This window comes from Triplophysa dalaica, chromosome 6 (genome assembly GCF_015846415.1).
Source record: "Triplophysa dalaica isolate WHDGS20190420 chromosome 6, ASM1584641v1, whole genome shotgun sequence".
NCBI classification, from domain to species: domain Eukaryota; kingdom Metazoa; phylum Chordata; class Actinopteri; order Cypriniformes; family Nemacheilidae; genus Triplophysa; species Triplophysa dalaica.
In genome coordinates, this window is record NC_079547.1 from 1262067 (window position 1) to 1288163 (window position 26097).

At 39.3% G+C, this 26097-nt stretch overlaps 1 protein-coding gene across 2 annotated transcripts in view; it reads left to right on the plus strand.

Annotated features, from left to right (window-relative positions):
* The window catches only part of scn1lab (sodium channel, voltage-gated, type I like, alpha b), a 32969-nt gene extending 12121 nt beyond the window's left edge, over positions 1–20848 (plus strand). For both annotated transcript variants that reach the window (XM_056751135.1, XM_056751134.1), the window contains exons 11-27: positions 1048–1323; positions 1440–1778; positions 1869–1998; positions 3705–3943; positions 4957–5130; positions 6224–6580; positions 7218–7703; positions 10959–11091; positions 12252–12406; positions 12533–12706; positions 12803–12925; positions 14910–15191; positions 15833–15886; positions 15980–16117; positions 16392–16496; positions 16585–16855; positions 16970–20848. In XM_056751135.1, the coding sequence (XP_056607113.1) occupies positions 1048–1323; positions 1440–1778; positions 1869–1998; positions 3705–3943; positions 4957–5130; positions 6224–6580; positions 7218–7703; positions 10959–11091; positions 12252–12406; positions 12533–12706; positions 12803–12925; positions 14910–15191; positions 15833–15886; positions 15980–16117; positions 16392–16496; positions 16585–16855; positions 16970–18165 (4632 nt within the window). In that variant the 3' untranslated portion in view covers positions 18166–20848. The remainder of the gene's footprint in view (positions 1–1047; positions 1324–1439; positions 1779–1868; positions 1999–3704; positions 3944–4956; positions 5131–6223; positions 6581–7217; positions 7704–10958; positions 11092–12251; positions 12407–12532; positions 12707–12802; positions 12926–14909; positions 15192–15832; positions 15887–15979; positions 16118–16391; positions 16497–16584; positions 16856–16969) is intronic.
* The last annotated feature ends 5249 nt before the right edge of the window (positions 20849–26097 follow it).

A 26097-nucleotide genomic window follows, 5' to 3' on the forward strand; every position in this document is an offset into this window, starting at 1 on the left:
GATAGACCGATATTTCTGTAAAAAGATAGACAGACAGACAGATCAAAAGAAAGACAGTCAGTTAGATATACGGGTCAATGACAAATAAGAAAATGTCAGGTGGTGCGACCATATATTAATTTAAAATAATATACATTTAATGTATTTAGCACTGAGTATTTTTCACCTCATATATAAGAAATTTAACATAAAATCATGCCAAAGTATTTTATTAAGAATTTTAGTGAGAAAATTAACATTTATTTCTCAGTTTTGTTCTCTGTTTGTATGTTCGGACGGTCGCACCACCTGACATTTTTGGTCTTTCAAACACCAAAACTCAAAAAATCTATTGAATTTCAATAAAATGAAAAGGGTTTCTTATAAAGGACATATTGTAGATCCATTTGATATATGACATGTATTTATTCAAATTCTTTTTAGGAAAATAATGAATTTGGACACAAAAAATACATGTCACGTCATTGACCCATACACAGACAGACAGAGAAACAGACAGATAAACAGACTGATAGATATATAGAGAAAGATAGGTCAGAGAAAGACAGACAGACAGCTATTTCTGTGAAAAGATTGACAGACAGACAGATAGAAAGAAAGACAGTCAGTTAGATATAGATATACACAGACAGATACACAGACAGACAGATAGACAGATATATATAGACAGACAGACAGGCAGATATTTCTGTAAAAAGTGACAGACAGTCAAACAGACTGGCAGGCAGACAGACAGGCAAACAGACAGACAGACTTCTAAACACACAGAGACAGACAGATATGTATAACATACAGTATGGACCGACATACATACAGACATATGTTTATGGTTGTTTCAATAAAGCTTCTATAATCTTCATGTTTTCAGATGAGAACAGAATAAAACGCAACTAATCGATTTAATTTCCTCTTATCACATAAAGCCATCTTCCTCCATCAGTCCACACTGTTTATTCGTCTCTTTCTTTGCTTATGGTATGTGAGCTTGAACTAAGTCTACCTCTGGTTGCCCCTGACAACGGTGCCTGCGCTGCGATTGGTTGGCAGGTTGCCGTGGCAGCAGCAACAGAGAGTGGGGAGTACAGCGGGAGGGGGGTTCTGTCGGAGGAGAGCTCCTCCGGTGGGTCCAGAGTCAGCTCCAAGAGCGCAAAAGAGCGACGGAACCGAAGGAAGAAGAGAAAACAGAGAGAGGAGGAAGAGAAAGCCGACCAGGAGAAGTTTCATAAGTCTGCGTCAGAGGACAGCATCAGACGGCCCGGCTTTCGCTTCTCTATGGATGCTAACCGGCTCTCCTATGAGAAGAAATGCTCAACTCCAAACCAGGTGACTTCCTGTTTGACCGTAGGCATTGTGGGAAATGTAGTTTGCTTACTGAAAAACGCTGCCCAAAAATGTCCAACGTTGGAAAATTCATGTTGTGTTTTTTTATTTCGTTTTAGTCGCTCCTCAGCATCCGCGGTTCTCTTTTCTCCCCGAGGAGAAACAGCCGTGCGAGTCTGTTCAGTTTCCGCGGCCGGGCGCGAGACTTCGGCTCGGAGAACGATTTCGCAGATGACGAGCACAGCACCTTCGAGGACAGCGACAGTCGACGCGGATCGCTCTTTGTACCTCGATGCATGGAGAGGCGGAGCTCCGTTGTCAGTCACTGCAGCCTCGCCCCCCGGATCATGCTGCCGGCCAATGGAAAGATGCACTGTACCGTCGACTGCAACGGCGTGGTGTCTCTGGTGGGTGGCACGTCTGTGCCAACATCACCGATCGGCCGCTTGTTACCAGAGGTAACATGAAAGTTAACATTTAAACATACGTAAACACTTACGCATTTCAGGCACGATAATGATGCACTACATTCGTGTTTCTGTCTATAGGGCACGACCACAGAGTCTGAAGCTCGTAAGAAACGTTCAGGATCACACCAGCTGTCGGATTATCTAGATGAAACTGTCGCCAGAAAGAGAGCTATGAGCGTGGCCAGCATTCTGACCAACACTATGGAAGGTTTGAATAAACCCCAACTGCACAAACAGACAGACTGATGAATGAACAGACAGAGAATGATATCAGTCAGATGTTTCTCTTTTATAAATCAGAAGATTTAATAGCATTAAATAGACACTTAAGCAAAAGTTTCCATTTGCTTTCCTTTTAAAGAGGAAATATTTTGTGTTTTTCTAAGGTTCTACTTTGTCCAATACCAAGTTTCCCTACATACAGGTTGTGAATACATGTTAATTTTCTAATAATAGACAGTTTCCTCACTTCTAGAGTGACCCTCAAATGATTCGTTCGGCGATTCAACTGTCTAATCCCCTCCTTTCTGTCAGCGCACTCTGATCTGATTGGTCAGATGGTCTAGTCTGCTTTGATTGGTCTACCGTGTGCAGTGTCGCAAATGGAACGTAGGCAGGCATTACACCCAGTGACCCAAATCTGACAGATGACTCGTTCGCGCGATCCTTTTTTTCCCAATCCAATAACTTTGTTATTCGTTCACTCTCGGCTTTACAACTTAGCGTACTGCTTACATTCACACACAACAACATTACACAATGCATGAAACGTCATTTTAACGACAATGTAATAGTAACTCTTTGATCACATTGATGTCTAGGAGAGATAATAACATCACCCAAGCAAGGGTGGTTTCCCAAAAGCTTTGTTAGCCAACTATGTTCGCAAGTTCTGTCGTTCCAGCATAGTTCAACAATTTTTATTTTTATTTGACAGACTAGATTGCTGATCCAACTTGGTTCAAACGATTGATCTCCGACAGAGTTACTACGGTTTCAGGAAACAGTCGTAACTACATCGTAAATTTCCCCAATGATCCATCGTATTATAGTGGTTGATGTTAGGGAAACGCACCCCTGATTCATTGTGTTATATTAAATATGCTCTAAACCTTGTCCATTACGCATTACCTCATTCATACAAAGCAACTACCCATATTCAGCTCACACTTAACACCACTTTTTTTTAACATTAAATCAACAATAATGGTCTCTATATGAGAGAGCTCTATGATGCTGAGATTTTGAAAAATAAGACGGGCAGATGCACTAAACAAATCCATTGTCGTATAAAATAATAACAGTATTCTGTAAGTGAGAAAAAAACATTGACAGCGATTTTCTCTATTCGTCTCTGTAATTTGTTGTTGGGTCATAAACTTCATTTTGGACCCTGCGTGTAACGTGATATCAATTTTACTTTGGAATGTCTGATGTTTTTGCTCGGCTCAATCAGAACACATGAGCCTTCGGTAAACATTCATTGTGTGACGAGCATTCAGGTTGATGTGTATTCCATCGGCCATTAAGCATCAATTGTGGAAATGTTATGTGAGCATCCACGCTTCATTATGGCATCCAATTCAAAAACAATGGTGGTGGTTTTCCTTACAGACACAGATAATAGAATGTTATTCTTGGTCACATGACCCAGAATTTGTTTGTTTCAAATTGACATCACCATAGAGAAACAGGTCATCATATGTCCTAATTTAGTTCTGGGCTATTATCAGTGTTTTTTCAGCTGTGATTTTACAATTTTGTTGCAAACGCTCTCTTTGCATGTGACATGAGGGCTTTGCTCACACTTATTGGCGAGCTTCACGTTTGGTGGACCCTTAAGCAGGGCTCAAATATGTACTAAAGCATGAGGTTACTCGTAGGAAATTATAACGGCTGTTTATATGTCGACAGAGCTGGAGGAGTCGAGACAGAAGTGTCCTCCCTGCTGGTATAAGTTTGCGAACAGTGTTTTGATCTGGGACTGCAATCCGAAGTGGCTTAAGGTGAAGGAGATTGTCAATATGATCGTGATGGATCCATTCATAGACCTGGCCATAACCATCTGTATTGTCCTCAACACTCTCTTCATGGCGATGGAGCATTATCCCATGACAAAAGAGTTCAATGATGTCCTGTCTGCGGGAAACTTGGTGAGTTCTGTGGTTTTATTTCACAGTGATGAGTTAATAACATATTTACCCAGGTGTTGCTCTTAATAACGATTTCAGTACAAAATCAAATTATAAAAAAGAAATATAAGATTAACTTTTTTTAACAACTTTTTTATTGGTATTACAATTTTTTTTACTTTTACCAAGCATGTTAGACAATTAAGTTTCCCGTATTTATCGACCCCTTACCACCATAATAAGTTACCTTACAAACTAAATCAACACTGATAGTAATAAATACAAACATATTTAAACAAGTAGATATAGAAAGAAGGAAAAAAGGGAGAAAAACAAGATTCACTTTTTTACATTGCTAGAAAATGTTTTTTTTTGTATTTCCTATTATTTTTCTCCATGACATGGGTTCTCACACTGGGGGCTGTGGATCTGAGGGCCACAGATTAGTTGCTTTTTAGGAAATATAGAAATTGATCATAGATATTTTGCAATCAAACATCAGAAAAATAAGACTGAAGAAATGATATCCAGCACTGCTGCAAAATGTTTTTAGTTTATTTAAATTCTAAGTTTAAGATAATTTTACATTATATTTGTGAGATTCAGACAGGTGATGTCTTTAACTGTCAAAAGCACACAATGAAATGTGTTACCACCATCATTGTAAGTGCACATGAAAGAAAAACAAACACACTTGTGTTAAGTAGGGTGTCACAATATACCTGTATGGAAAATAAGCACGGTTATTGATATTGTGTTAATACTACACACATGATAATATTGTCAAAACTAAATCCAAGCCTTAAGAGCTGCAATAGTTAGAAACTCTCTCTGCCTCCCTACACTGATATCTTGAGTATCATTCATAGGCCTAAAAAATAGAAACACAACAAAAAACAAATAAAAGATGAATATTATCTTTTCAAAATTTTATAGATATTGCAATAATATTGTAACTTTTTAATTATCATGTAGTAGAACACTGTGGTTCTTTATAGTTCTGATGTTGTGCCGACGTGTGTGTCTGTGCGCAGGTGTTCACTGGGATCTTCACAGCTGAGATGTGTCTGAAGCTGATAGCTCTCGACCCGTATTATTACTTCCAGCAGGGCTGGAACATCTTTGACGGTATCATCGTGAGTCTGAGTCTCATGGAGTTGGGCCTGGCCAACGTGGAGGGACTTTCTGTGTTGCGTTCTTTTAGATTGGTGAGTAAACTCCTCGGCTCTTCAGCTCCTCTGTTTGCATTTTGAGAATAAAAATTATATTTTGAGCAGCGACTCAGCTCTAATGCAACTTAATGAACTCTTTACACAAGCGTATGACGAACTTCCGATATTGTCAGAAGTCAGGATATCAGTTTCCAGTTTCATTTCTAAAACGACTTAACATACCTGAACAACGATTCGGTGAAACCACATTTCTGTCAAAATGTACTTTAAAAAAACACTAGCTGCTGTAAAAATAGCACTAGCTACTTGATAAAAATAAACAAGCTCTTATTTAGCTCTTATATTATATTCCACAAATAAAGTGAATAATCTCTTGTTAAGCATTTTATCCAGCATGAGACCATTAGGCTATACTGTAAGGAACATCGGAAGTTCATCACTACGCTTGTGCACAGAGCTATTCAAAAGACTTGTCAAAAACGGCTTTAAATGATGATTTATGTAAAAATTATTATATCTGAATAACAAAAAAAATGTATTCTGTGTGTAGAGAATGTGAAGCTGACTTCACTCTATGTTGCATGTTGCAGTGGCGCCGCCATCTTGGAAGGATAATACTCCACTGCTATTATTAATTTGATATGTACCGTTGCTTGTTTTCTTTGATATTTACATTAACATTTAGTCATTTAGCAGATGCTTTTATCCAAAGCGACTTACAAAGAGTTTTAGGAGCAATAAGCGATAAATCATACAGGAGCAATAATACCTTAGGTACCAATACAAAGTAGAAAACGCTAGACCACTATCTGTTGAGAGAAAGACAGAGGGTTAGTGTTAGAGAGATGAGACCGTTGATATATTGAGAATTGGAAAGTGAAAGCACCATAGGTTTTTCCTGGACGACTCTGCGTAATACTATTGCAGTTTTTAAAACAGCAAGACCGACCTACCACAGTTATAATTCCTAATCAAACAATAAAAACAAAACACTGCATTGAACGCACTAGCAGCTGTCCTGCCAAGATGGCGCAACATTCAACACAGCGTGACATCGATTAATAAGCTCTATAGTGCAGATGGTTACATGAACCATCATCTTATTGTCTACTCTCTCTCTTTGTGTCAGTTACGAGTCTTTAAATTAGCAAAGTCGTGGCCCACTCTTAACATGCTGATAAAGATCATCGGTAACTCAGTCGGTGCTTTGGGGAACCTGACCCTCGTCCTGGCCATCATCGTCTTCATCTTCGCTGTGGTGGGGATGCAGCTGTTTGGAAAGAGCTACCGTGAATGCGTCTGTAAGATCTCGAAGGACTGCGTGCTGCCGCGCTGGCACATGGACGACTTCTTTCACTCCTTCCTGATCGTGTTCCGGGTGCTATGCGGCGAATGGATCGAGACTATGTGGGACTGTATGGAAGTGGCTGGACAGTCCATGTGTCTCATTGTTTTCATGATGGTCATGGTCATTGGAAATCTGGTGGTAAGATCAACGATGGTGAAGAGTTTTATGACATTACTATCAACCAGATTTTAGGTTTAGATTTAGACCCAGGCACAACGATTTTGATCATTTTCAAGTAATGGATCATCTCTCTCTCATCAAGAGATTTGACCGTGTTCTCAATCAATTCTCAACTTAGTCTCGGATTGTTCTCCTAAAAATACTCAGAAGGAAATAAAACAGAAATGAAATCCATGAAGAGTATGAGGGTGTGATCGTAGAAGTCAAATAATCTAGATTTGAGAGAATGTTTGAGGTTATATTGAGATTGCAGACTTGACAAATCCAAATATCATTTGTGAGATTTATGATTCTATTTTAAGAGAAATATCTGAGACACAGATGAGACTCAGGCGAACGTTTCCATTTGGTCTAAATTGAACCTCATTGACGTCTAGAAGAAACAACTGACTCACGGTCGCACCCATAAGCAGGATTTTTTACAAAAAAAACGAAGAAATCTGGCTCTTGATTTAAAGCTGAAAGCGAAATACGATTTATTTTTAACTTTGAGATGAAATATGACTCAGATGTGTTTTCAAATACTTTCATGTTAGTGGTGCTTGACCTTGCTGATTCTCATAGCGTGTGCTGTTTTGTTGTGTTTGCGCGGCAGGTGTTGAACCTCTTCCTGGCCTTGCTCCTGAGCTCTTTCAGCGCCGACAATCTGGCGGCCACGGACGATGACAGCGAAATGAACAACCTGCAGATCGCCGTGGGCAGAATACACAAAGGCATCGCGCTGATCAAATCCGCTCTCCGGCACTTCCTCCAGCATCTCTGCCTATCTGCCGCCAAACCTGGCGCCTTGAATGAGGAGAAGCCCCTGGACGACCTCCACGTCGACACCAAAGAGAACTGCCTCTCCAACCACGCTCCGGTGGTCGTCGACCTCACCAAAGACTATCTGAAGGGAGTCTCCCCCGGCAACGGGGTGGACGGTCACGTGAAGTATGGAATGGAGGAAGGCGACTACATGTCGTTCATACACAATCCCAGCCTGACAGTTACCGTGCCCATAGCAGTGGGAGAGTCTGACTTTGAGAATCTCAACACGGAAGATTTCAGCAGCGATTCGTCGGACGTGGAGGGCAGTAAAGAGGTAAGCGGGTGCTCTGTCTGTTTCGTTTTCAATGTGCGTGACACACCAGTCTTTGTTTCATTTAGGTGTTTGTAGACCGCCAGGACGCAGGAGTCGAGAGGTTGTGTTACGGATGCTACTGTACCATTACATCATCTTCTTCCCATTGTGTGTGTGTTGCTTTGTGGTAACATTGACCTTGTTCATCTGTAGTCAAACCTCCGGGCGCCGTAGCAGGTCGAGTTCACTCAACGTGTCATTATATCATGTGTGTTGCCATAAACACGCTGTCTCACACACAAACATTGTAATGTGAATTATTTACGACCAACTGAGCAGACCCGGCATCATGCATCCCAGACCATGAATGAGCTTGTTTTGAAATTGTTCAATTCAGCATCCATGCCCCGGGTGATACTGTGTGTGCGTGCGGTCGTGTGTGTTCATCTCCACGCGTGTCTCCGTCTACATCACTGTGCTTAACCTGTTAATCTCTCTCTCCTCTTCTTCTAACTGTTTCTATATCTTATTGAAGTTAGTTGAGTGTGTTGAAGTTGCCGACGTTTTTTTTATCCATGTTTATGTGAAGTTGTGTATCTCCTCTCTGTGTGTGACCTGTTATTGCAGCGTTATGACAGACGAACCCCAGGTTTTCTCTGAGAGATCCCTGTAAGAGACTCATCTTCCTCCACACGCACACTAACCATGGAGACTGCCTCTGTCATCTAAATCAGACTCTTTCTTTTCTCATTCTCACTCTCTCTCTTGTTTTTTGGATCGGATTGCCCTTTGTTGTTTTGTTTTTGTTTTTTCATTTCTCAATGCCTGTGCCCTTCCCTCCCCTTCGAGCAACCCCCTGATTTGAGCCGAAGAGAGACAGCTGTCGGCCTTTTGTTTTTTGTTTTTACATGACTTTGTTTTTCTGTAGTACTGGGCTTCTTTACAGTACTTGCAGTCATACGGAATGACCAAGACCATCATTTGACATCCAGCATCTTTCTGTTACATTAGCTTGTATGTTATGTTTTTCTATGAGTGAGCATTTAGAGCTTAAATAACTCTATGCAGAAACTCAGACAGCTTGCGGTTGTGTCCGTGCGTGCGTGTGTGTGTGTTTGAGTGCACAGATGTGAGTTGAAGACAGATATCAAAGTCATTATAGAGGTAGATCATGGCACTAGTTTAACTGCATCTTACAATCTAAACGATTCATACTGGAATGACGAGAGCTACTTTATTTATTGATCCTGGATTGATATGAATAGAATATAAGTTTCAGTACACTTTGTGGTTACTGTAGAGTTTCTTAAATTACTAGTTTAAATCGGATTATTATTATAAAATTGAAAATTGGAGCGTTTTCTGCCTGTGATATATTGCACTGTAGGCTCATGCAATAATCAGTCTAGACTAGACCAGACCAGTGGTATTCAGTCTAGACCGGATAGTATATTTTGGATCTACAGTGATGTTTATAATTGTAATTTAGATCCATTTGCATTTGTGTCATTTAATGTTCTATGAAAAATAGGGCTGTCAAGCGATTAATCGTGATTTATCACATCCTGAATAAAAGTATGTGTTTACATAAAATATGTTTATAAACACATACACATACATGCATATATTTAAGAAAAATATACAAATTAATAAAAGTTATCAGTAAATATAAATAATACATCTCAAAACACTGTTAAATGTATATATATTAATGTGTATGTTTGCATTCATTTATAATAAAAACAATTTGCACGATACACGGACACGTATTATGTAAACACAAATTTATATTCTGGATGCGATTAATCGTTTGACAGCCCTAATATGAAACAAACAGAAGGCGTTCAGTGCTTCTATGCCTTTGTATGGAATCAAACTGTCCATTCTTTTCCAAAACACACTTTTCTATTCAATCCAATTCAAGTGTTTTTCGCAATTTTCACAGCAGCTTTACAGACGACGTAACAGTATAGAAATAGGTAAAATGATCAAATATCGTATTAAAATACATGGCATTGTTGCAAGTGAAACCGTCCCCTCCAGATTTAAAGACCAGAAACAGAAAACACATGGGACATCAGGAAATGAGAAAACTAATTAGAACGCTGTAACCTTTATTCAGCGTCTAAAATATTTTTTGGGGTGAAGCGAAGGCTTGTTTTTTATAATAAGCTCCTGTTCAGGGTTGCTCAGCTTTCATTACATTACTAAAGTGATTCAAACGTTCTGGAAGATTCTGAAAGTGCACACAGCATGCTTACATCATTCCCCCACGCCGCATTAGCTGGGTGCCACGGCAACCAGTGCTCCAGCTCAGTTTAAGACAGCATCCCTATCTGTGGGGTATTTTAGCTTACGGTAACTTCACCCAGAAATACCTTATTATTATGGAAACAAGAGTTCTTAGCCACAAAACCCAACGTCCGTTGATATGTCCAACACTATGGTTTAACATATCATTATCATTGTTTTGCTTTTACAAAATTCTTTGATGCTTCTTCAGTTGAATATTGAATACTGTACATATATTGTATGCAGGACCCCCGAGTGTTCAATAATATCGTTGATAATGATATTAGAAGAGCAACTTTCTTAAGAAAAACCTTAAGACGTTGTATTGCGATGCTGTCTCAGACTTAGCGTGCGGCTCTGGTGTTAGTTAACGCTAATGCGGCTCCCCCCTCTTCAAACTGACTGGCGGACCGAAGCTTGACCACTGCTTAACGGAATGGACTTCCAGCCTGTGTTTTCATGTCAATCAAGGGTTTGCATTTAAAGGGGCGGGCTCACGTGATAATCTGCATCACCTTAATCCAAACGCATTGGGTATCCAATCGAAATCATTTCTTTTCGGAAGGGGTGGGCTGAGAGGTAAGGGGTTGACGTTTTGCACTGGACATGAAAATACTCAAAGCACTGGACATTTGATGACAAGATCACAAGCTTGGATGAGACAAAAAAAAACTGCACCTTGAGAAACAAAAAACATGCATGATGATGGAATGAAGGCACATCAAATGTACCCACAGCCGACTGTGAGATTAAAGTGTCACGCCAGAGACGTTTGTCTTCATGCCTGGCTGCAAATTAGAAAAACGATCGAATCAAACGAATCAATGCTTAAATCCACGGGCATGTAGGTACTTTTGAATGATTTGAACTGCATGAGATTGACAATAAAAGTAAAAGCAATCTGGACGAGTCGGCGCCATTGGATGGACTCTAATCTCTCGCGTGTGTTTGCTTTCTTGTGTGTGATGGTGTTCTGCCATGCAGAAGCTGCCGATCGACACCGTTCTCAGTTCCTCAGAAGGAAGCACAGTTGATATCCGGCCTCCCGGAGAGGGGGCGGAGTCTGTCGAGTTGGAGCCGGAGGAGTCCATGGACCCTGAGGCCTGTTTTACCGGAGGTGTGTGTTTGTGCACGAGAATGGACACAAAATGTAGTATAAATTGCAATTTTAAATGAACAATTTAGTGCACCTCATCTAGGTAATTCAATGTATTGTATTTAAAAACAACAAAAAAAATGTAATCGTGTCCGTCAAACATTTTATTTCACTACTGATTTTCACATTTTTCAGGTGATGTTTTGATTTTCTTGCTCTTTGAAAAAAGATCAAACAAGATGTATTAAGGTTAAAGGTTGAAACTAAATTTTCTATGTGTAACCGGAACGCTCCGCACCGCTCACAGCGGCCCTCGAACCGGGTCGGTCCGGCGTGGGAGTCGGGTGCTCTAGCGAGGAGGCTAAAGACCGCAGTCTCTAGCGTCTGTCGCTAGAGAGTCCTTGAGGTTGGGAAGTGAGGTTTACATACTGCACAGCCCTACACTAGCTTGCCTCCGTTACACATGCACAATTCAGAATTGGTAAAAATAATATTTTATAAGAAATAGACGCTCATGAGATCCAATGACTGTAAACTCTAAGCTCCTCTGTTGTCAGTGTTGCCAGATCTGCATGGTAAAAATCAGCCCGATGACGGATCGCTACTGTTGCAACAAAACCCAAAATTTAAAATAAGCTAAAATATCTAAAATACATATTTTACAGTCAATATTTTATGCAATAGACAATATCTTCTTAACAATCATAGTAAAGTGATATACAGTGATCCTGTATATTAAAAACTAAAATCACTGTGCAGTGTATAGTATTCATAAACGCAGTCTGTTCATACCTTAAAAATGTGCAAAGAGAGCAAAATCCCTCTTTCTCCACGCATAATAAAAAAAATAAAACGCAGATCTGGCAACCCTGTTTGTAGTTCATATGACTTTCACTTTTCTATATCAGTTCCTTTAGTTTTCATTATGATATGAAGAATTTAAGCCAGGCACAACACAGGTCACTGAAACACAACCTCTTTAATGTCAAGAGTGTAAAAACTGGTGAATCTTGACTCACACCACAACTTGATTTCAGACTGTGACCCATTTCAATCAAATCACTCAAGCACCCTTTAAAAGTGACTTTGTGACTTGTTGAGTGTTTACTTCGCCGTCCCCTTTTTTATATTTTTTTGAGCCGTCCGCTCTCATCACATCATCTTTCTGTCGTCCTCCTCAGGCTGCGTGATGAGATTTCAGTGCTGTCAGGTGAATGTAGAGAAGGGAAACTGGAAAACTTGGTGGAACCTGAGGAAAACCTGCTTCATCATTGTGGAGCACAACTGGTTTGAGTCCTTCATCATCTTCATGATTTTACTCAGCAGTGGAGCCCTGGTGAGTGTTCACCCTCACACACACACACACAATACCGCACACTCACAACAGTCCCATGTGATTAAAATTCGAGTTGCATGCTATTTGTCAAACTTTCTAATAAAATGTTAACATTCGTGCGTTCAGGCCTTTGAGGACATTTACATCGAGCAGCGCAAGACGGTCAAGACGGTGTTGGAGTTCGCCGATAAAGTCTTCACGTACATCTTTATTTTGGAGATGCTTCTAAAGTGGGTCGCGTACGGCTTCGTCAAATATTTCACCAACGCCTGGTGCTGGCTGGACTTTCTGATCGTTGATGTATGTTGTGATGGAGTCACGGCTGAGCTGCTTTGAACACGCAATCTCTTCAGTGCTTTCTGACGTGTCTCCCGTGCATGTATGTGTGTTTCGCAGGTGTCGCTGGTGAGTCTGGTAGCGAATGCTCTTGGTTACTCTGAACTAACTGCCATTAAGTCCCTGAGAACACTACGTGCTCTTAGACCTCTGAGAGCTTTATCACGCTTCGAGGGAATGAGGGTAAGACACGCACACATATGCAGTGAACATCATGTGGTAAAGGACATTTTGCTGGATCAACATTCATTCTTTGTTGGTTTCAAAACAAGGTGTCTGATAAACACTTGTGACCCTAAACGTATCGCCTCAAACCTCTGGTACTCATGAAAGCACAGATGAAGTGTATGAAATTATCAAGTGATATCAGTGTAAGACATTTCTAATTTTTTAGTAATTCACTATAAAGGCATTAAACTCAGATTCATTCAAAAACACTTTGGCTTCATACTGTATATTCAGACTCATATTTTCCTTTGTTTATCATTTTTAGTGGCATTGTTGGACCGAATATCTTGACCCCTAGTTAAGGCATGAAGAACTCTAGAGCTTAGATTTTCTTTATTTAATTTTATACTTTTTTTGAATATTTTGTTTGTTTGTTTTTATCATTTTTTTAATCCATTTTAGCTTTAGTTCGGTTTTATTAATAATTGTAATAATTAGTTAATACGTTTATAATTGTTGTGCCTGAGCTTAAACTTATTTCAGTTTATTCCTGGTGCAACATTTCTTTTTTTTCCAAATATTTTTTAGGCCAATATTTTATTTGATCTAAACAGAGAAAACATTTGAATACTTTTAGTAAACTATAATAACCTTGATTAAAATAAGAATAAATTATGATTACATTCATTTTTTATGTTTTTTTTATGAATTATTCTGAATTATTACAGTATTTTTTTACATTTTATTTACACTCTGTCAAACACCTCAATTTATTGTTCTTAGAATCAAGAATGGTCTTGTTTTGTATGCAAGGAAGGAGTGAAATTTCAGTCTTTATAAATGGTTACATGATGTTGTTAAAAGCAGAAGTAAAACTATAAATAAAAATCAGAACTGCATGTTAGTTATCACATATGATTAGCATTGGTTATAAAAATAAATAGTTTCAACACTAAAAACAACAGTGAAGATATAAATCTAGCAACATGGCCTACACATGAGTGAACGTAACATCATTCTCCTAAAGATGCTCTATTTAATATTGTTAAGAGTATAATTACATGTTCTTGCTGAATCTTATTGATCATACCGTATGTTGAATACATGTATACAGTATGTATGTAGTGTTTATAGATCTGGATCTGTAGTGGGCATGTCTCTCTGCATGCGTGGAAACTCTTTCTGATCTATTCTGATGATTCTGTGGTGGTTGCTGTTGTGTTTGTGCCTTTGACCTTAAATTTCTTTCTCTGTTATGTGTCTCTTTTCATTTGCAGTAAACAAATGTTGTGACGTCATCGTGTCTTCTCAAGGTTTTCTTTCTGTTTTCATTTTGGTTTCCTTCACATTTTCAAACTGATGTGTAATACACCCCTGAAAGATATGTTCAATGAACAGTTGATTTATAATTAAACGATTGGGGTTATTTGTTATAAAAGAGACAATATATCACAGCAGAATGATCAATAGTCACTTTAAAGAACAAGGTCTCTTAGACTGTTTGTTCTAGATATTTTATTGACACTTATTAAGCCAATTGTCTTGGAGGATTGCTATAAAAAATATTAAAGGGATATTACATCCAAAACTTGAAATGACTTTCTCAATTTCTCACTCTCATGTCAAACCTGTTTGACTTTCTTTCTTCTGTAAAACACAAAAAGAAGATATTTTGAAGAACGTTGATAATCAAACAATACTGAACCCTCTTGACTTCCACTGTAAAAACACAAAAATACCGAGACATTTATTAAAATATCTTCTCTTAGTTCCACTAAAAAAAGAGTCATTTACAGGTTTTAAATCACATGAGGGTGAATATTTTTAGGTTAATCATACCTTTAAAAAATTTAGTTTTCAAAAACATGTTATTCTCTGGAGAGGATTTAGTCATCCGACTTAAAAAGATCTGAAAGCCATGCTAGCTCTCGTTCAAATACAATAGCTGGATTTCAGGATGAAGGTGTGTTTGTGATGTGACGTATTTGTTTTTCTGCAGGTTGTGGTGAACGCTCTGCTGGGAGCCATTCCTTCCATCATGAACGTGCTGCTGGTGTGTCTGATCTTCTGGTTGATCTTCAGCATCATGGGGGTGAATCTTTTCGCTGGGAAATACTACCACTGCATCAATATTACCAGTGATGAGATGTTTCCCATCGACGTGGTCAACAACAAATCCGACTGCATGGCCCTGATCGCAAACAATGAATCAGCACACTGGAAAAACGTGAAGATTAATTTCGATAATGTGGGAGCCGGATACCTGGCACTACTGCAAGTGGTGAGAACAGCGAGAATCTGAAAAGATTTTTTTCCAAATTAGATAAAAATGTCAAAAATTTGTTTTTTTATCATGATGGCTTAAATCAAAACAAACCAACTGCAGCTTGACTTAATTTAATTAGAATGCACAATAAAAAATCATGATTTTAGAAAAATAATGAAACAGAGTTAACACATTTTGAAACCAAACTCTTCAAATATAAACTAGATTTATTAAAATATAAACTTATGAAACTTATATACTTTTATTATTATATAAAATTAAATTAATTAATCTAATGTTTTGTTCTCTTCCTAATTTTTTCAGTTTTAGTTTAAATTTGATTGTGAAATTTGATTTTAATGATTTCCTAATAAGGAAATCCAATCTAATTAATATAAATGTTTTTATAGTTTTATTAAACTATAATAATAACCTTGATTAAAAATGAAGAAAAAATGAAGAATTCTAAGATGATGTTATGTTTGGTTATTGGTGTCATATATCTATTTATATTGGTCTGGCTAGTGATTAGTAATATAGTAATTTATTCAATATTTCACAAGAGTTGTGTTGTTTTGAATGCAAGGAAACAGTGAAATTTATATATAGTGTATAGTAAAGAGTTAACAGTTTCTGATCTTTGCTTTTTCCTCAAGGCCACGTTTAAAGGATGGATGGACATTATGTATGCGGCCGTGGACTCTCGCAATGTAAGCGGTTATGGTCTTTTTATTTAACTTGTCAAATGTAAGGCAAGAGTTGTTTATTCTTTTACTAAAACTTGCTTTCTCTTGTTCTCACAGTTGGAGCAACAGCCGGAATATGAAAAAAACCTTTACATGTACCTGTACTTCGTCATCTTTATCATCTTCGGCTCTTTCTTCACTCTCAATCTCTTCATTGGTGTCATCATCGATAACTTTAACCAGCAGAAGAAGAAGATAAGTATTTAAACTCATGAAGGGCGACATACACGTTAATACAGCCTCAACATTGTTGCATGTGTGCATAACGGCCCAGGCATGTTGGCGTTTTCAATTTGGATTGAAAGAAATATAATAGGTGGATTACTTGTGCTTTTGTTTGTAGAGCACAAAATGATAGTCTATTGAGAAAAAAGAACCAGGTCGAACAACCTCTTTGACCCTTTCTGAGGGTCACGGGAGGAGTTCAAAAAACCGTGGTTGTAACCAGTCTTCTCTTTTTTCTCTTTACCTTGGAGGTCAGGACATCTTCATGACAGAAGAGCAGAAGAAATATTACAATGCCATGAAGAAGCTTGGATCAAAGAAGCCCCAGAAGCCCATTCCCAGACCTGCGGTACGATACACACGCCTCATGTGACACCACTGTCATTCTTCACAGAGAAAAATGGCCTTCTTACTTTTTCCTTCTTTCTACCCTCTAGAACAAGTTTCAAGGTCTGGTCTTTGACTTCATCACCAAACAAGCCTTCGACATTGTCATCATGATCCTGATCTGCTTGAACATGGTGACCATGATGGTGGAAACAGATGACCAAACGAAGGAGATGGATGAAATCTTGTACTGGATAAACTTGGTTTTCATCATCCTCTTCACTGGAGAATGCATTCTCAAGATGATCTCCCTGCGGCAGTACTACTTCACCATCGGCTGGAACGTCTTCGATTTTGTTGTGGTGATTCTGTCAATTGTTGGTAAGAGCGTTTATTCACATTCTGGAACAAAACAACACTTAAAATGAAGCTTGCCTTTACGTTTTTGTCTAGAGTAGGTTGCGGCATTCGTAAACATTTGTCTTTTCTCGCCAGGCATGTTCCTCTCCGACATTATCGAGAAATACTTTGTATCGCCAACGTTATTCCGAGTCATTCGGCTGGCCAGAATCGGACGCATTCTTCGTCTCATCAAAGGAGCCAAAGGCATTCGTACTCTTCTGTTTGCCTTGATGATGTCACTTCCTGCCTTGTTCAACATTGGCCTTCTCCTCTTCCTGGTCATGTTTATCTATGCCATCTTCGGAATGTCTAACTTCGCCTACGTGAAGCGGGAGGCGGGGATCGACGACATGTTTAACTTCGAGACCTTCGGGAACTCTATGCTCTGCTTGTTCCAGATCACCACCTCCGCGGGATGGGACGGTCTCCTGGCACCCATTCTGAACAAACAGGCTCCCGAATGCGACAGTGAAACAGAGCACCCGGGCAGCATTTACCGCGGCGACTGTGGTAACCCTTCGGTCGGCATCTTCTTCTTCGTGAGCTACATCATAATCTGCTTCTTGATCGTGGTGAACATGTACATCGCAGTGATCCTGGAGAACTTCAGTGTGGCCACCGAGGAGAGCGCCGAGCCGCTCAGCGAGGACGACTTTGAGATGTTCTATGAAGTCTGGGAGCGCTTCGACCCCAACGCCACGCAGTTCGTGGAGTACCACAAGCTGTCCGACTTCGCAGACGTTCTGGACCCTCCCTTGCGCATCCCGAAACCCAACAAGATCCAGCTGATAGCCATGGACCTGCCCATGGTGAGCGGCGATCGAATCCACTGCCTGGACATCCTGTTTGCCTTCACGCTGAGGGTCCTGGGCGAGGAGGGTGAGATGGATGCCCTGAGAGGACAGATGGAGGATCGATTCATGGCCTCCAATCCGTCGAAAGTCTCTTACGAGCCCATCACCACGACCCTTCGGCGCAAACACGAGGAGATGTCTGTCATCATCATACAGAGGGCCTTCCGACGCTACCGCATAAGGCAGACTGTAAAGAAGGCCGTGGAAGCGTATCGCCAACGGCTGAAGGACGGAGTAGCGGCCATCCCGGAGAAGGAGGTGCTCGTCATCGGAAAGTTTCACGAGAACTCGACGTCAGACAAAACGGACATGACTCCGTCCTCCGCCTCTCCGCCATCCTACAACAGCGTGGCCAAATCGGAAAAGGACAAATATGAAAAGGAAAGGAGAGAGAAAGAGGACAAAGCAAATGACGCGAGGGACAGAAAAAAATGAGCGATGGACTGTTTATTTTTTCAATTAAGAGACACTGTTTACAGGGCAGATAGAGAGCAGCGGGTGTGGTTCACCTCCAACGGTTTTGGAACTAATGCCAAACTGAGCGTGTGTGTGGGGCTGAGTTTGTTTGTTTGTGTGTGTGTGAGTGTGTGTGTTTTTTTGTGTGCGTCCGTGCACCGAGCTAGCCTTAGGGTGCGTCCATGGAAAGCGTTCATTTTAGAACAGTGCCAGCGTCAACGCGACAAACACGCATGCGCGCTTAAAAGTGTATGACTGTTGTATCCCTGAGGAAAGAAAGTGGCAAGCGTGGCGCCTGAGTTCGTCTTTTAGTTTCGAGTGTTGTCAAACAATCATGAGGACTGAGAGGAACTGTTATAGTCATGGGTAGCTAGCGCTAACCGCTACCACTGGTGTCTTTCTTAATGAATGGCGTATTATATACCTGCACATTTTTGTTAGCTCATTTTTTATCATGTTGAACTTTTCTACTCATGGGTTTGATTGTCTGAACTACTTCATTAAAGGCCACGTCTGTAATGGGGCGATCATCAGGTGGGGGCGAACGGAAAACATTGCCCCGGGCCAGTGAGGAGGTGGGCAGCCAAATGCATATTTATACTGCTGGAAGGCTCAGAGATTACATATTTTTGTATGCAAAACCCGGAAGCGAGTTAGCATTTGAGGAGTTACGGTTCCATCGCTTTAAAGTATGTGGGGGTTTTTAATGGGTTTTGGGAAATCCCTTCGAAATAAGGTCTGTGGTAAACAATACCACAAAATCTTTTCACATTTCTATAAAATAAAACACACAAATTATAACCCACTTGTGATTTTTTAAAGCCATATTGTGTCTTAAAAACAGCGATTGCTGACAAGTTGCTAAAAGCGAATACTTATTTTGGCGTGGACGTTAGACGTCATCACACCTATAAAGCTCACAAATAATGCAACATGGGCACACATATTTTTAATTGTAGATGTGGATTAATTCATAGAGTAGTTACTTACCAGGGAACACATTTTTAATAATGTTTGAAAGTGTAATCTGTTTATAGCATCATGTTAGCTTTTTACTTCTGCCGATTGTATTTCGGCTTCAAACGTTACAAATGTTGTATTAATTCGTGAAGATTATCTAGATTACCGAAACGTATGAACATTTAATAATCACGGAGCATATATTTGGCGATCTTCCAAAAGTCTATTTGGAAAATGCATAGGCTTCCAGTCGAGGGAAGTAGCGTGGCACTTACTTCCGGGTTAGCCTACAAAAATACGTCATCTCTGAGGTACTGGAGCGGGAGCCCTGTTATAAATCGGGCCCCATTAATTCAAGGGGGGCCCCAGTCATTAGCGCACCTGTGATGGGACCACGTTTATTTAGCGCTAGCGAATGCCGAACAAAATCACACGTATACATTAGCATCCCAAGCGTAGAAAATCAATCGACTGTACAAATCAGGATTTTCACTAACAGAATGTTTTTTTTGTTATTGTTAGTCAATGAAGCTCTGCATTGCCTTACTGAACACGAACAAGAAAATGGTCTGATCAAACATAATATTTTACTGCCAAACTTAACCACTCAGACTTTTAACTTGGTAACCACAGATGAAGGGAATCGCAGGGCATCCATCCACCCCTCAAAGCAGACGTTTAGAATCCCGAATGTATACGCTGATAACCGTAACCGGAAGTGATGTAACCCTACTGAATGTCTATGTACCAGATATGTCTCACCTCATTAATTTTGAACAAATGCTTATATATATATATATATATACATATGAATATAAATATATACATCTTCCGAGTTTGAAAGCGTACCGTGCATAGGTGCAGGTCATCCAATCAGCGGATCTCTGCTGAAGAACAATTTCCTTTGTTTTGAGGTTCAATGTCTCACACAAAGAGTTGGGTTGATGACATGAGCTCTTCTGGTTATCTAGTAGTGGTGGTTTTGTATATATATGTACTGGCACGCTGTATCTCACCTCTGTACCCGACTCTGTAGAGGAGCACTTTTACATGCCACTTAAAACTGTCATCTGGATGCCTGTAATTTGTGTGTGTGTGTGAGCGAGAGAGAGAGAGAGAGAGAGAGAGAGAGAGAGAGATGAAGAGTTTGAAAAATAAAGATGAGAGAGTATTCATGAGAGAGAGAGAGAGAGAGAGAGAGAGAGAGAGAGAGAGAGAGAGAGAGACATGTGTTTTGACCGTATGTACCGGGGCCACCGTCGATGTGCTTTATTCATCCTTTTTATTGTTTATATTGTAAATAGTAGCTTCAAGCTCATGTTCTTTTGTTTTGTTCTTTTTTATTGACTTACTTTGTTTACATTTTTTTGCACAGCGCTACATGTGAGGGCCGGCTCCTGGTTTTAAATGTACATAAAAATTTATGAAGCAATCAGTGGTCGTCATATTTCCTTCGTAGTGTGGTAGTAAACTGCATGCACTATATTAACCAACCACATGGTGACGTTATTTTAAGCCAAAATAATAAATATCATATCTTTTGTACCAAAGTTTTAACTTGTTATATTCGTTTTGACGCGTACGTATCTCGAATTTGCGGAACTGTATCATTTACACGGAGAGCAATTTCTTTTTGCGTTACTTAAAATGTTTATGATTTTTTTTGAATGTGCAAAAATGAACTTCTGTCCTCTAGAGCAGAGCGAAGGGTTTGCAGACATCCACTGTAGTTTCCCAAAATAAAGCACGTTTTGGGAAGCCATTTTGAAAATGGTTTGTCAAATATGCAGCATCTTGTCTCCAGTCTTTCGGCTGTATTGGTATATTTGTGCCATAGAGAAATAAATAAACAATTGAAATGTAATGAACACTGTAGGTCAAATTAAGTCGACTTTTATTAGCTATTTGAGATTGTATTCTTCACTCCGATAGCAAAACCTGAAATTAAAAAGAGGTATAGAGGAGAGGTGAAGAGAAGATCTAAAATAAGTCTGTTCTGACTGTAATCATCCTTCTAGCACTGATAGACTCTTGTTTTAACATACACTCAAGATCTCAACGTGTGCGCGTGCGTGTGTCCAGAAACACTCTGTAATCAGGAGTGACCCTGCTGGAGTGCCCTTCTTCCTGTTGCCTGGCAACCTGACATCACCACACCATGATCACACAGCGTCTACCCACAATGCTTGGCGGTTTTAAGCAGGCTTTCCCCGACCAACACCAGTCTTTCTCTCAGTCCCACACTCATTCATTCATTCATAGTTTCTATTCAGTGACCTCTGGGATTCCCTTTGACATCAACTGCTCCTTTGATCTTGAATGCTAAAAGCTGCTGCAGGAGATGAGCATCCCTCGTCTGTCTGTGTATGAACTGATAAGGGTTCTTTATGTTCGAAATTGGGGGGGGGGGGTTGTTAAATGGTAAACGGGTTTAATACAAAAACACAAATGTATGCCTTAAAAGTGTCATTACATCATTGCACGGATTATTATTCCAACCAGTTGAAGCTCTGAAAATGTTGGGTGGGGTCGAGTGCAAATGTTACATTCTAAAAAGTAGTTCAATGCGCCCTCTTGTGGTTCCATGAGGTACTGTGACGTTTGCATTTCACAAGCAACAAATGCAACTCAGAGCATTTACTCTAAATTCACTGTTTCACTTTATATATGGATGGCTTAAAAAAATTGCCAACAAAGTGGAACAAGATTTAGAATAAACAGTCCTACAACACACATGCTCTGAGAGACACCTACACCTTGATCTATTTTTTATCCATTATATGACCCCTATAAGAAAAGTCTTGTATTTTAGTTTCAGTGGCATGACATCTTAATAAGAGCCTAGTTTTCTTGGTGATATTACGGTAGGCTTTGAAACATAAAAAATTGAAATGAGCATGTCGTAAGAAAGTCTCTATAATAATAATTGACCTTACTGTGTGTGTGTGCGCGTGCGTGTGCGCGTCCGTGTGACTTTAACTGCGGTGAGTAATTGCTTCTGAATGTGACCAGCTCACTTTTTCCACTAAGAAAAAAATGAGGGAAAGGAAAAGCCAGCTGATGTTAAATGCTGGGGGAAATCTGCTCTCGCCATCTGCATTTGTCTTAAAAGGGAAGCATGGGCATTTTCCCAAACTAAACAACTGAATAAAGCCGCATTGCAGAAGGCAGAAATGTCTCCCTCTCATTTTCCAGCTTATCTGTAACACATGAATAAATGTGCTCTAAACCAAGAACAAAAAACACCGTTTAAAAACACCCTGAGGATACAAATACATGTCGAAGGCCCGCTTTTAGTTAACTTATTGCTGGAGAACTAATAGATGAGGAATGTTGAGAAATAAAAGAGAATCAAGAAATATTTCTGCATAATTCGAAATGCAGATAAAAGATTTTAAAAAATCCTGTTTCGCCAAACGTCGGTTTGTTCGTTTTCATGCAGACCGATCGGTGCATGATACCACGGCACAGTATCGCGAGAGCCGACCGTTTCCGAATACGCTCTCGCGATACTGTGATATCATCAGTCTGCGCAGCCCGGATGAAGTCGAGCTTGTCACTACCCGATCCGTTCCGGAAACACGATTTTTTCCGGCCATGCGCGAAACTGCGTCTACTTCCGGCCGAAACCATTTACGGCAGTTTTAAAAAAAGTAGTTTGACACAACTTGTTCCATACCGGAAATATTTTTTTATAAACTCTTTATTGAAAATTGCACGTAACGTAAAAAAACTTTAAAACATTAAATTTTTAATGGTTTGGAGAAATGTACTGAACGAGGGATAGGCTTCACTACCATTTTAAGAGCGGAAAATCGTCATTTTTTATTAATTTTGATATTTTTTATTTTATTTTTTACGGTTAATATGTGGCACAAAGTGTTACCCCAATTGACTGAAAAAAATCTAACTTAATAGTTTACATGTGTTAGATACCATTTAGTAAAGTGTGTGTTTTATTATGTAAAGTAAAGTAATGCTGTACATATTTTAGCGTACTTTAACAAATGTCTGTATTTGTATTCTGTCAACAAACAGAATTTTCTAAATTCATTCAATTTATTTATAATAGTCAAACAAATGTAAACTATTAAGTTAGATTTTTTTAATTATTCAATTGGGGTAACAATTTGTGCCACATATTAACCGTGACATATTTTGCCAAAAAAAGAGAATCACTAATAAAAACTATTGTCTCTTCGTTTTTCTATATATAAAAAATATTTTATATAAATTAAAAATATTTCACACTCATGACACATAATTTTTTTAAATTGTATTTTCATTGGTATTCAAAAATAAAATAAAAAAATATCAAAATTTATTAAAAAAATACTATTTTCCGCTCTTAAAAGGGTAGTGTAGCCTATCCCTTGTTCAGTACATTTCTCCAAACCATTACAAATTGTAATTTGTTTAATGTCTTTTGATGTTAAGTGAAATTTTCAGTTTATTAAACAATTGTGTCAAACTACTTTTTTTTAAACTGCCGTAAATTGTTTTGGCCGAAAGTAGACGCACTTTCGCGCATGCGCGGAACAAATCGTGTTTCCGGAACGGATCGGGTAGCGACACGAACTATCGAAATTTTGGCAACATCAATACCGCGCTTATTGGCTACACTACGTGGGCGTGGCCAGCGTCGCAATACAGTTACAAACACGAAGCGCTACGTTTTGTGTTGATTGAAGTGATTCTTTATCTGTCAGCTGCGGCGATGAAGACGGAGAAGTTTCTCAATAACTGTAGTGAGCAATTTTGCGGTTTTATATGATGTCTCTGAACATATACAGAAATAATGATATGTGGAAACGTGCCTGAGATTGTGTTCACATACGTGCGCGCGCGCGTGAGAGAATGTGTGGCAAGCGTAATGATTAACCTAATTATGTTGGTCTCCTTGAGGAAAACGGCTTTTAAATGGATTAGAATATCTTTATGGTGATTGCACAGCTGTAAAACGAAAAGTTATCTCTCTTCATTAGTAGCACACATAGATTAAAACAGATAGACAAGAGCACATGTTAACAATACGTGCATACAAATATTAAAATACAACTGTAAACGCATTGTTAAAGTCAACAGTAACAAAAATACACAATATAAAAAAAATCAAATAACATACAAAAATATATAGAAACATGTGTGTCTTTGTGTAATGTGGGTCCACATTATACAGAGAAGGGAGAAAAAAACAGAACAGGGATTTGGGGGCATAGGCAATTTCAGGCATGGGGGCCTCAAGAGTCGTAATATGCACCTTTTATAGCCCTTATTTTGCCATCTCGTTCTCTATAACTTGTTCTCTACATTTTTAAATAAACTGTACGTCACATCTTACTGTCTGTAAATAATTTGTCTCAAAGTGAAATAAAAATTTATTCACAAAAAAAAACTAAATTCACAAACATACTATTTACAGCATTTGTTTACACTTTGATATTATTATGTTTTTGGTCTTGAGACCTTTCATGCAATTTTTGACTGTGAAGACAAATTTCTACATTTATTATATCTCCACTGAACAGATTGACCATTCACCAAAGATTAAAGAAGACCAAAGACACTATCATTTTTTACACTGTACACTAACCACGATCGTAACTTCTCCAACTGCTGACGTAGTTGCTTAACTAAGGTTGTGTTCACATTTGCCATGTTTGGTTCGAACGAACTCTGGTGCGATTGCTCTATTAGTGCAGGTTATTTGTGTAAGTCTGAACGCTGCCGCCCTGGTGTGCACCGATTGAAATATGAACACAATACGGACCAAAGGCATCGAACTGAGAAAAGAAAAACGGGAAGTGATAACAAGATATAACTCAAAAATCAATTGATTTGGTAATATGTAAGGAGTTTTTATTAGATAGATAGAGGAATTCCTGGCACCGTATTACTGCTTTAAACACTTCATGAGGTCTTTGCGAGTTACCGGCTTGCTATAATTACCCTCATATGCGAAGACATACACTGAGCATTGTTTTGGATGTCCAGTAAGATCAGTTTTGAAATATAAATCATAAAAGATGTCCAAGCACATTGCGACTTTACATGTAAACTATTAGGTTCCACATCTTCAGGTTCGCTATTAAAATGCCAGTCTGAATGCTAAGCGAACCAGGACTTCATTTATCTTTTATTTTGGTCCGGACCAAAATAACCCAAAGAACCGAACTACAAATATGAACGCACCCTAATGGATTGTTCCATGGATCCATGTCGCAGTGTAGGCAAATTCAGGTTCCCTTGTGTCCTTAGGCCCTAAGCAGCCGCTTACCTTGCTTATTGGTTAAGTCTGCCCCTTGCTACCAGCTCAGAGCTGTTGTGAAAGGGGCCAAAGAATGCACATTAAAAGAACATAAAAAGGGCTGAGATCCCCCCACTCCATTATAAAATACTCCAAAATACTTAACAATCCCTTTGGAGACTGCCTGTGAGTTTAGCTCTGATGAATGGAAAGTCTTTCTGAACTTCAGTGTGTTGATGAGTATTTATAAACTGAATGGTCATGGTAGGCCTAATTGATAATGATTCAGAGTCACCATTACATTAGTATGTATGTAGTTCGCATTATCTGCTCATTTCCTCTGTTGCATTTTGTTTGCGTGTAGTAGGTTGATGTATAGTCGAGTAATGGTGCATCTCTCTCTCTCTCTCTCCCTCCCTCTCTCTCTCTCTCTTTCTCTTTATCTCTCTCTCTCTCTCTCTCTCTCTCTCTCCCTCCCTCCCTCCCTCCGTCTCTCTCTTTCTTTCTTTCTTTCTTTCTTTCTTCTCTCTCTCTCTCTCTCTCTCTCTCTCTTTCTCTATCTCTGTCTCTCCCTCTCTTTCTCTCTCTTTCTCTTTCTTTTTCTCTCTCTCCCTCTATCTCTCTCTCTTTCTCTCTCTCTATCTCTCTCTGTGTGTAGTGTATGATGGTGTTTGTGTAAGTTGAGTAGAGGTGTGTGTAAGTGA